The following is a 12,287-nucleotide window of genomic DNA, read 5'->3' as shown; positions in this document are numbered from 1 at the left end:
TTTCAGTTCATTAACACAATTCAAATTAAGGAGATGATTTCTGGTGTATATTTAATTGATTTGTTCTTGCTTTTCCTTTAAGGCATTCCAAACTCCAAAGCCCTCCTAGAACTATTTACCCTTATTTGCTTTGTCCCTCTCAACTGGTTTTTTAGATCGAAAAGCACTAAAGCAATAACATTATCACAGCTCACAATTATCAGTCAAAGCATCTATGTCTCATTTTAAAAGGCCATTGGGCCCTCACGTGTAACTACGTACCCAAGTTTTTTAAATAATCCGTATAGTCTTTCACTTGAACAAGTTAAAACTGCACATCAATTGATGATGATCACGATTCACGACACAGTTCACAAATGTTAGATGTTGTACTTGTAATGACTCACATCATAAGATTAAGGACAGAACTGATACTAATAGAAGTGGATTGCATCTTTGATCTTTGTAGCAAATGTTAGTAGTAGCGAGCAGAAGTATAAAAAAATCCTAGAGAAATTGGCACGTTACATTCGAAATCTTTTAATACAAATCTGCAACAATGTTCACACTCAAACATCCAGGATGAAAAAACCTATACTATATTTTAAGCATGACTTCATGGCTATCATGGAAAACCATTTCACAAAACAATATAGAAAAACACAAAGTAATAGAATCCACAACAATGCTCAGAGTTCACTAGTGCAGTTTCTCGGGTCGAAATTCTTGGGCCTAGAGAAAGAAACTATTAAAGGATAGCACCGAATATGCAAAGTGCGTTTTCGAGATTTCAACATTCCCACCTTAAATCTTACCCTTGCGTCTAATGAAACTTTTAGTTCAATCTTCCCTGATGTTCTCGCGTGCCCAATGTCCTTATAATCCGACCCCGATAGTGGCATATTTTGAGCCACGAGCTTCAAATCCAAAGTGGTCACATTTCGATGAGGTTGAAAGAAAGGATCAACCACCTCGGAAGCTATTGTGGTTTTAGATGATTCATAATATTTCATGATTTTCACTGATGCTTTGATTGAATCATAGTATATAGAGATTTTAGAGCTGGGATTAGCGGCTGCTATGGAAAATTCAAAGGTGGCATTGAGGTGGTTTTTGGTTAGGTTGTAGTGTTTGATTGAAGCTTCTTCAACAGTGTAAACAATTCGCCTGGGCTTAATAACTAGCCAAGTGATGAGCACAGCTAGACCCACCAAGATAATCAGGATTAGCAATACTATAACAATGTATCGAAGTAGCTTAGAGTGTCTTGGCTGCTGAGAAGTTGGATTAGCCATTACGAAGGTTGAGAAGGGGTTTAAATCTAGAAGCTAATTAATGTTCGGCAACACACCTAGTTTGGTAATCAAGGGGCTTGGTGCGCCTATTCTTGTGAACTGTGAAGTAGTAATATAGACAATGCTTTTGCCCTTTTTTTATGTCATTGAAGCACCCACCTTTCCAATCAAAAAAAAAAAAGCACCCACCGTTCTCTTTTTGTTTTCTTGTATCAAACTCAAGACATCTGAAGGATCCAGATTCGAGTATTGTTCTTTTCTTCAAACTTGGATGTAGTAAGATCCATTCTATAATATATAGCCATGACAACTAAAGCAATATTGTATTAGCGGAAATCACTTCTTGGTTGAGAGAGAGACGCGGAAGTAGAAGAAGAAAAGAAAGAAAATTGAGCATGATAAGATTTGTTACTATATTCTCAATTGTTTATTACGATAAAGGCAGTATTTATTACACACTCAACACTATATATTACACATAACAGGCTCAGAGGGGCCTGGCCCCCTTGAGTCCTAGAAAAATATTATATATTTTTAATAATACATTTGAAATTTTTGGTATTTATGTTTCACAATGCCTCTTTCACTATTTTTTAAGCTTTAGTCACTAGGCCCACTACAGGTGAGACGCTATCAAAGTTGAACTCGCAATCTTTGCATTGCGTTTCTTCTTTTTCTTTTTCTTCTTTCGCACTTTGCCATTGTTTGTTTCTTTTTGCATTTATGCTCTACCTAGAACCAATAGGTTGTCCAAACCGATCCGAAGACCCGACCCAATCGAAAAACTAAGTATAGATCCAATTCGACGCCGGCCAACCCAACTACTCCAGCCGTCAATGGTGGGCCTTCACCACTAGAAACCGACTCTGGCGGGTCGATTTTGGTTTCTCTCCCCCAAAACTCGAAAACCTGAACCAACTGAAAAATACCTAGATTCAAGCAAAAAAATCCAGATTCCAACGAAAAATTTCCAGATCCTGACGAAAAAACCTCGATTCTAGCAAGATATCAGGTATGCTCGGTGAGATTTTGATCGAATTTGGTGAAATGATTTCTTCCGAATCTATTGAAATCTCATAGAATTCAAAGAGATTTTCAACAAATTTGGCAAAATCTCACTATTTTCTCGTCCTTGTCGGCCGTTTTCTCATAATTATGACTCCGATTGACTCGTCTGCCACCCATTGAAGGTCTAATATGCTAGATCCGACCAGCCTGTCAATTAGCCGGGGGTTGTTGCTGCTCCACCCAACCAGGTCAGGTTAGATATGGGTTGAGCCTAAACCCGATCCGACCCGACCCATGGATAGCCCTACCAATGGATAGTACCAACTTCTACTATCTTTCTTCTTAAATGTCCTTTATTTTACTCTTTTGAAAATGCTACTAAGAAACAAATGAGTTTACTGTCAAGTGTCAACCACTAGCTAACTCAATTTCATCTTAAATATCTTTTGCTTTTTTATTTATTTAAAACAAATTTAATGGGTGGAAATTGGACATGTTTGCATAAAAAATTAAGAAACTAGATTTTAATTAAATAAATTAATTTATATAAGTTTAATATATGTCTATATAATTATATATATATATATATAACTGCAATAATTCCAAAATGGTATACCACTACGGTATTAACTCCCTCTTCCAAAATGTTTAACCCCTCCTCCAATCAACCCAACTCAACTGGCAACTACTCAACCCAAAAACTTAACAAAAACAAAAAATAATAATACCAAATAAACAAAAGGATTAAATATTTAAATTGAAAGTCTTAATACCAAATAAACACATACATTTTATAATAACCCAAAAGGTAAAAATGATAATAAATTTTTTTTTTACCCTATATGATGGAAAGAATAAAGGTAAAAAATAATAATAACTTTTTTTTTTTGGGTTATACTTCAACTACTTTAGTTTGAAATCCTAGATCCGTCCCTGCAATATACAAATAAGTTGTTTTTTTACAAATTCAACTTTTTAGTTAAAAAAAAAAAATGTGTGTACAGAGTGTGCAATAAGTAACATAAATTCAATTGGGATATATATATGTAGGGACTACAGGAGGTAGAATTAGCCCTATATAAGCTTTATATTACTATTTGCCCTCATCCTTAGAGAATTTTCATCCACTTGAGCAAAAAATGAAAAATGTTAATAGTAGCGAGCAAAAATGAAAACAAAAAAATCCTAGAGAAATTGTCACGTTTCATTCGAAATCTTCTAATACAAATCTGCAACAATGTTCACACACACACATACAGGATGAAAAAACATATATATATTAAGCATGCCTTCATGGCAATCATGGAAAACCATTTCACAAAACAATATAGAAATAAACATAGTAACAGAAACCACAATAATGCTCAAAGTTCTGTATCACAGTATGTCCTTTCGAAATTATTGGGCCTAGAGAAGCGAACCCGAACAGGAGAGCACCAAATAATCAAACTACGATCTTTAGATTTCCACATTCCCACCTTAAATCTTATCCTTGCCTTCAACATAACTACTATTTCTATCTCCCCTGATGATCTCTCGAGCGCAATGTCCTTAGAATTCGAACCCGATAGTGGCACATATTGAGCAGTGAGCTTCAAATCCAAACGAGTCTCATTTCGATGAGGTTGAAAGAAAGGATCAACCACCTCGAACGCTATGGTTTGATCGTCATATTCCACCGACGCTTCAATTGAATCATAGTATATAGAGATTTTAGAGTTGGGATTATAGGATCTTAAGGCAAATTCAAAGGTGGCATTGAGGTGGTTTTTGGTTAAGTTGTAGTTTTTGATTGAACCTTCTTCAACAGTGTAAACAAATCGCCTGGGCTTAATAATTAGCCAAGTGATGAGCACAGACAGACCCACCAAGACAATCAGCACTAGCAATACTATAGCAATGTATCGAAGTATCTTAGAGTGTCTTGGCTGCTGAGAAGTTGGATTATTAGCCATTACTAAGGTTGAGAAGGTTTAATTCTAGAAGCTAATGCTCGGCAATACACCAAGTGTGGTTTGTTAATGTGCGCCTATACATGCGAAGTAGTAATATAGACAATGCTTTTGCCCTTTTTTCTATCATTGAAGCACCCACCTTTCTCTTTTTGTTTTCTTGCATCAAACTCAAGACATCTAAAGGTTCCAGGTTCGAGTATTGTTCTTTTCTTCAATCTTGGATGTAGTAAGATCCATTCCATAATATATAGAGATGACAACTAAAGCAATAACGTATTAGCGGAAATCACTTCTTAACACTGGCCTTAAATGCATGCATATGGTTGAGAGAGATGCGGAAGCGGAAGAAAAGAGAAAAAGAATGGGACATGATAAGGCTTTTTACTATATTCTCAATTGTTTATTACACACTCACCTATTACAAACAAGTTTTTTTAGACAGTCATCTCTTCTATTCAAAAAAAACTTGTGTGTACAATGTGTGTAACATGTAAGTTACACTAACAATAACTTTTACAATAAATCTAAGTAGGATACATACATAAGGACTACAGGAGGTAAGATTATAAGTTTTATAATACAATTTGACCTCTTGGTTCCTCAGAGCATTTTCATCCGCTTATGCAATAAAGAAAAATGTGTTTTATCTTACCAAAAATTTATTTTTTCTATTTTATATTACTACTTTACAACATCTTACATTCTATTATTTATTTTAAAAATAATGCTACAACCACAAATTATAGGTATAATATCATTTTTGTCCTCAAACTTTTACAAAAATTCATTTTTTGTCCCTACACTTTCAAAAGTTTGTTTTTCACCTCTAAACTTTGCGAAACATTATACTTTATGTTCTTCTGTTTATGACAATTAGTTTATGTCCTGCGTGGCCTAATAGAGTGTTGACATGACATTTAACTTTGACTAAACTATTTTATTTAAAAAGTTTTGGACATGTGGCACAAAGTTATTGGCACACATGGAAAAATAAATCTAATGAAATTACGTCCAACCTAACTTTATTCTACAACCAAGGAACCCAGTGCCCAAACCCCCCATAGCGGCAGCCATAGTTAGGAAACCCAACGCCCAAACCGCCCAGGACATAAACTAACGATTCGACCTCTTGGTTCCTCAAGGCATTTTCATCCACTTATGCAATAAAGAATAATGTGTTTTACCTTATCAAAAAACTATTTATCTATTTTATATAACCACTTTACACCATCCCATATCCTATTTTTTATTTTACGAATGATATTACAGTCACAAACTATTTTACAACAATTTTACAAATTATTGTTATGGAAAATTCTTGCTTACTCTTATTTGAGCCAATTATTAATATCAATTTTTTATTTACTAATAATCACTTACCATATCAACAGTTTGTAAAAAAAATTTATAAAAACATCTGTATCACTAGCGTTTTACATCACATTAAAATAATATTACTTTAATGTCAAAGTAGAAGAGAGAATAAAGAAAGTAAGACAACAGAAGAGATGGGGAATAAAAGAGGAATAAAAAAAAATTGCATGTTTAGCTCACCGAGTGCTTTTTGTGCATTTTTGTTACATAGTATTATATATCTATTATGCATTCTAATAGGTTATGCATCACCCAATAAGAATGCTCTTTTACATAATACACAACATAAACCCAATACAAATGTATTTTCAACAGTTGACATCTATGCATGCAAAAATGTATATTGGAGAGAGGAAGAGAGAATATATGCTGCTAATGATTTATATTAATTAGTATATTCTATCCAAAAGAACAAGTAATGAAACTGAAGACTGAATGATTTTCATCCAATCGCACATGCTAACTACCTGAACAGGAAAAACGACTTCTAACCACCCCTAACTAACTCCACTAATCTATCTAATTAACCAATAAGCATGCTACACGTGTGCTAATAAATACACCACTCGACTAGCAGTTTAACACATCTCACACAACTAATGAAGACTAAACGCCAAAGTCGTGTAGTTGATGAAGAGAGATCTGCGATGTGTCGTTCACCGGAGCTTCTATCTTGAACATTTAACACAAATTAAAGACAGCTCCTGCAACTGTTGCTCTAGTCAAAAATATAACAATTTTTCTCTATTAAAAAAAAAGAATAAAATATTATTTTAGTTCTTAAATTTTAATAAATTTTTTTTCTATAATTTAGAGATGAAAAATAAACTTTTAGTAAAGTTCAAAATATAAATAAAACATTTTTAATAGTTTAGGAACAAAAGATGAATTTTTCAATAATTTAAGATAAAAAATGAACTTCTTAAAGTTCAGGAATGAAAAACAAATTTTAAGATCAAAATAGTATTTTACCCAAAAAAAATCTCATAACAATGTTAAACATCAAACACGGCCTCTCTTTCTTTCTCTAGAAATATCTTGAATTTATCTCAATTTCTCTCTCTCTCTGGAATTTCCTGGAGACTTCCTTGACTAGATAAATTTCAGCCACAACTTTGTACAATATCTAGAAGCTTGGAGAAAGATAGTATTTTATTCTCGTTAAAAAGATGAAGCTAGAAGCTTCTTAACCAACATAGAACAAGTATAAATATAAAAAGGGTCCGGTTAATGTGTGTCCTAAGAGCACATATTAAATTATCTATTTTTTGAAATATTTTCTTAGGAATTGAAAAAATTGTCAATGCTTTTTCAATTCCCGATAAAATATTTCTAAAAATAGATGACTTAAATATATGCCCTAAGGGCACACATTAGCAAAATCTATACAAAAATGGTGCTCAGTTTTTGTGTGTCATAAAGCACCAAGTGAGAGGTGTGTGAGAGACGCCTAAGGTGAAGTTGTATGAGAAAAGAAAGTCAATGAGTGGTTGTGTCATAGTGCTAGTAGAAAGTCAATGAGTGGTTGTGTCATAGATAGGCGTCTAGAAGTAAAGAAGTGAGATGTGCTCAAGTGTATTTGGTGAGTAAGTGCCGTGTGTGTAGTGAAAGGAAGGTGTTGTGTGTGCACTAGTGTTAATGAGTCAAAGCAGATATGTTTGGTAACTGTTTTTTTCTTATTATTTTTTGTTTTTAAAAATAATTTTTTATTTTTGAGATTAAAAAACTTGTTTGGCAATTTAAAATGAACTGAAAACAAAAATTATTCTTAAAACTCAATTTGTGAAGGAAATTGAAAATATGTAAAAGGCTGTTTTTAGTTTCTAATTTTTAAAAGTTAATGAAAACGCTCATTTAATTTAATGAATATATCTTATTTAATGAGTTAGCCTTATAAGCTTGAAGCTGAAAGAGGAGTGTACCATCAGTTATTAATAACTGATCCTCCTTCAGCTTCAGGCTTATAAGGCAACAAGTGGGGGAGAATCTTTGCGATGTGGGACAAAAACAAGTTTCCAGGGAGTACGCAATAAGTTTCCTTGGAGTACAAAAATTGCCCACACAACAACATATTTTAGTTTTTTCTATTTTTTTCTTCAAAAAATTATCTTTTTTATTTCAACTAACTAAATATGTTTTTGATTTCAAAAGTACAAGAAAATTGTTTTTTCTTTATATTCTCAAAAACAAGTTTTTGAAAATAGAAAACAAAAATTATTACCAAATATAACTTAAGTGTTTGTAAATTGTTGTAATTCAAAGAATTTTAAATAGAAGCTCTTCATTCAATCTTTTGTTCAACAATCAGATATCAGAATTACGCTAACTCAACAAACAATTTCAAAGAATTATTTTGATTCCATATACTAGGTTTGCATCGCAATATGTCCTCTTGAAATTCTTGGGCCTAGAGAAACGAACCCGCACAGGAGAGCACCAAATAATCAAATTACGATCTTTAGATTTCCACATCCCCAGCTTAAATCTTATCCTTGCCTACAACAAAACCGCCATTTCCATCTCCCCTGATGATCTCTCGAGCTTAATGTCCTTAGAATTCGACCCCGATAGTGGTACATATTGAGCTTTGAGCTTCAATTCCAAACGAGTCACGTTTCGATGAGGTTGAAACAAGGATCATCCATCTCGAACGCTATGGTTTGATCGTCATATTGCACCGACGCATCGATTGAATCATAGTATAAAGAGATTTTAGAGGTGGGACTAGGGGATCTTAAGGCAAATTCAAAGGTGGCATTGAGCTGGTTTTTGGTTAAGTTGAAGTTTTTGATTGAACCTTATTCAACAGTGTAAACAAATCGCCCGGGCTTAATAATTAGCCAAGTGATGAGCACAGCTAGACCCACCAAGACAATCAGGACTAGCAATGCTATAGCAATGTATCGAAGTATCTTAGAGTGTCTTGGCTGCTGAGAAGTTGGATCAGCCATTACTAAGGTTGAGAAGGTTTAAATCTAGAAGTTAATGTTCGGCAACACACCAAGTCAAGGGGCTTGGTGCGCCTATGCATGCGAAGTAGTAATATAGACAATGCTTTTGCCCATTTTTTTATCATTGAAGAACCCACCTTTCTCTTTTTGTTTTCTTGTATGAAACTCAAGACATCTAAAGGATCCAGGTTCGAGTATTGTTCTTTTCTTCAAACTTGGATGTAGTAAGATCCATTCTATATAATACTCCATATAGACATGACAACTAAAGCAATATTGTATTAGCGGAATCACTTCTTAACACTGCCCTTAAATGCATGCATGGTTGAGAGAGATGCGGAAGCGGAAGAAAAAGAGAGAGAGAATGGGACATGATAAGGCTTTTTACCATATTCTCAATCGTTTATTACAATAAGGGCCGTGTTTATTATACAATGTCCTATTACAAACACACAAGTTTTTTTAAGAAAGTCATGTTTTTAATTCAAAAATATCTTATGTGAATGGTGTGTGCAACAAGTAGTGTGCGCTAATTGATTTTTCTACGTACGTTTCAGTATTTTGGGCATAACCCTCAGCTTAAATAATTAATTACAATGACTAACAAAGTAACAATTACCTTTACAATAAATCCAAGTATATATAGGGAGTACAGGAGGCAAGATTAACCTTAGGTTTTATGATACGATTTGACTTGGGTCCTTAGAGCATTTTCATCTTCATCTGCTTATGCACAAAAAAAAAGCTTTTTACCTTACCAAAAAATTATTTATTTATTTTATATAACCACTTTACAAAATCTTATATCATATTTTTTATTTTACACTACATCATATTAAAATAATATTACTTTAATGTTAAAGTAAGAGAGAGAACAAAGAAACTGAGACAAGAGAAGAGTGCAGGAATAAAAGAAGAATAAAAAAAGTTGCACATTCAATTCACCGAATTTGAGTGTCTTTTGTGCACTTTTTGTACAGAGTATTATTCTTCTAATATGATACCTTTAATATGTGATTGCAAGAACCTCATGGACCGGAAATGGGAGGTACAAGTGTTTTACGCTTACCGTGAAGCAAATGCATGCATGGATGCTTTGGTGAAGCAGGGAGCTCATCAACAACACATTTTGTATGTTTATAGCTCATGTCCCAGTTTTGTATATGCCTGTTATGTAAGGGATTTGGCAGGCCTGAAGACTAATCGACTTTGTGCCCGACAGCTAAATGTTGGTGATGTATGAACTATTAATTTATAAATAAGACCAACGGTTTCCATTAAATTAAAATAAAAAATAAAAAAAAGAAGGGAATAGAATAACGTTGGCTAACTGAACAGGAAAAACGACTTCTAACTAATTCTATCTAAGACTCCACTACCTCTATCTAACTCCACTAATCTATCTAATTAACCAATAAGCATGGTACACGTGTGTTCTAAATACACGACTAGGGGTTTAACTCATCGCACAACTAATGATGACTAAACGCCATGTCGTGCAGCTGATGAAGAGAGCTCTGCGATGTGTCGTTCATCAGGAGCTTCTATCCTGAGCATTTACACAAATTAAAGTCAACTCCTGCAACTGATGCTCTAGTCAACTTCATAACAAATTTTCACTTCCAAGAAAAAAAAAAAAAAAGACTCAACAATTTCAAAGAATTATTTTGATTCCATATACAAGTTTTTTTAATTAAAAAAAAACTTGCTAAGGCGTTACAAAGGGAAGAATTTTCTCAAGAATTATGTCCCTTTCAAATACCATGCATCTTTGGCAATATTTATTCTTCTTCAATGATTCTTTCTTTGCCTCCAAGGTAATAGTACAATGCAGTTTATTTAGAATAGATCATAAGTGTGACTTTAATAATAAAGTTAGGATATTTTAATTAGGTAAAGTACATTAGTATAGTGGGCCTAAAGATTGGACTTGGGAGTAATACACTATTAGTTATAATAACCCTCCTAAAACTCAAGATGAAGAATGAGAGACTAGCTTGAGTTTAGATATCAGGTCACAGAAACGTCTTAGGGTGTTTGTTACCTGATGAATATATCTCTATAGACTACAAGTTGAACAAGATAAAGTGAAGCTGCAGCCTGCAGGGAGCCCTTGAAAAGGTGATGCCAAACAATGTGGCAATCAATCTCGTTGACACTTGATCCGTCATTATGAGCAATTTAAATAACACTATAAGTGTAAATTTATCAAGATTGTCCATCAGACAGTGGACAAACTCATAAATGCTATTAAATGCAAGTCGTAACGGTTAGTCATATAGACAAACCCATAAATACCATTAAATGCAGGAGACAGCTCAGGAGTAACGTATGAACTCCAACAGACAAATGACCATTGAGGTACAATAAAGTCTAATACTTATAATCAATGTCTCATAAATGCAAATATTCATTCCAAGAATTAATACAAGGGCTTTAAAAACCACACAACTAGAAGAGACAAATGTACACAATTTCATATTCACAACTCCTAGCCATTTGACTATCTAATTTTAGCAAGTGAATAATTTCACCTCAATCTGACTTAATTATATATTATCGGAGGGCCCTTGGCCAACACCACACCGGTGTTCTATCCTTTTGTGGTCTTTCCTTGCAAGCTGACGAGTGAAATTGTTTGTCATCATCCATCAGTATAGACAAGAGCACAACTAACGATTTTTTGTATCATCAACTTTTACTGTCATGGTATAGAAGAGTAGCACAATTAAGTGAGGAGGACAACCAAATCATATATAAGATAACTTAACCAAAGGAGCTTCAAGGTAGCGTCGACAAGAGGGTATTCAGCCCTAGTAGTAGAACGAAATGCCAGAATTTATTTCTTGCTATGCCAGGATAGAAGTAAATCAGTATAATGGGCTCAAGGAGTGGGCTTATTATATATGACTGATTCACCAGCACAGAAAAATAAACTTATGGAATTGCAGTTTTTTTTTTTTAATGGAATTGCAGTTATGCGATTATACCTCAAATTCTTCAATCGAACATAACTTTAAGGGCAGTCTGGTACAATTGTTTAAAAAGGTAACTGAATATGGTATACAAGGCCTGGGGCCTTGACAAAGCAACTCAGAAAGTTTATCATAGAAATCCACACATTGTTACAAAGTGGAATATTGGTTCGACTTTGAGCTACTGATGTCAGGGTGCTATTTTATTAGGCATGTTATGCTGGAAGTTGTCATCTTTAGCTGTCCTCATAACTGATCTTATAATCAAGACAAATTGTTTCATGTTTTCATATCAAAATCTGCTTATCTGGGCTCAAAAGTACATAATATATTTATTTAAATCTTATTTGATTGGATTAGTAGTTTGAGCAACTATATATTATATTTTTGTTTTTAATTTCCCCACGAGGATATGGGGGGATTTTTTTTGAGAAAAAGGTTATGAGGGGAATTGATAAGACCATTAGCAAAAAGGTTTTGACATAAGACTGTTAAAGATAATAATATGTTGGTTATTTTGTGTAAAGGCCAGAGATGCTCAATTTTGTGTGAAGCCGGTCTACACCTAATCCTAGATCTTGTAGCATTTATATATATCCCACTAAAGTTTTTTCATATTATGACATTTTATCATACGATAAAGATGTGGTTGTAAGCCATTAAGCTGAATCACGTAACCTTCGAGTGGAAGGGTGAGCTCCCTTAAAAGGTACTGTCCTCTTTGGGGTGAAGACCCTCACGAGTTTATCC

The 12,287-nt window shown here is 33.8% G+C and overlaps 2 protein-coding genes and 1 pseudogene across 2 annotated transcripts; all 3 read right to left on the bottom strand.

Moving 5' to 3' along the window:
* Positions 1-479: 479 nt before the first annotated feature.
* LOC142608267 (uncharacterized protein At1g08160-like) lies at positions 480-1,363 on the bottom strand. Its single transcript, XM_075780013.1, has one exon. It carries the CDS (start codon positions 1,272-1,274, stop codon positions 669-671), a length of 606 nt encoding a protein of 201 aa, XP_075636128.1. The 5' UTR covers positions 1,275-1,363; the 3' UTR covers positions 480-668.
* A 2,097-nt stretch (positions 1,364-3,460) lies between these two features.
* Positions 3,461-4,323, bottom strand: LOC142608167 (uncharacterized protein At1g08160-like). The gene has a single exon (XM_075779880.1). It carries the CDS (start codon positions 4,235-4,237, stop codon positions 3,647-3,649), a length of 591 nt encoding a protein of 196 aa, XP_075635995.1. The 5' UTR covers positions 4,238-4,323; the 3' UTR covers positions 3,461-3,646.
* Positions 4,324-7,951: 3,628 nt separating this feature from the next.
* LOC142606363 (uncharacterized protein At1g08160-like) lies at positions 7,952-8,562 on the bottom strand (annotated as a pseudogene).
* Between the last annotated feature and the right edge of the window lie 3,725 nt (positions 8,563-12,287).

This window comes from Castanea sativa, chromosome 8 (genome assembly GCF_040712315.1).
Source record: "Castanea sativa cultivar Marrone di Chiusa Pesio chromosome 8, ASM4071231v1".
Classification (NCBI taxonomy): Eukaryota; Viridiplantae; Streptophyta; class Magnoliopsida; order Fagales; family Fagaceae; genus Castanea; species Castanea sativa.
Note: the sequence above shows the minus strand (reverse complement) of the source record. Positions and strands in the feature narration are given on the sequence as shown.

Bases quoted from the DNA above. Each gene is read 5' to 3' on its own strand.
- LOC142608267 (XM_075780013.1), bottom strand. From the start codon at position 1,274: ATGGCTAATCCAACTTCTCAGCAGCCAAGACACTCTAAGCTACTTCGA.
- LOC142608167 (XM_075779880.1), bottom strand. From the start codon at position 4,237: ATGGCTAATAATCCAACTTCTCAGCAGCCAAGACACTCTAAGATACTT.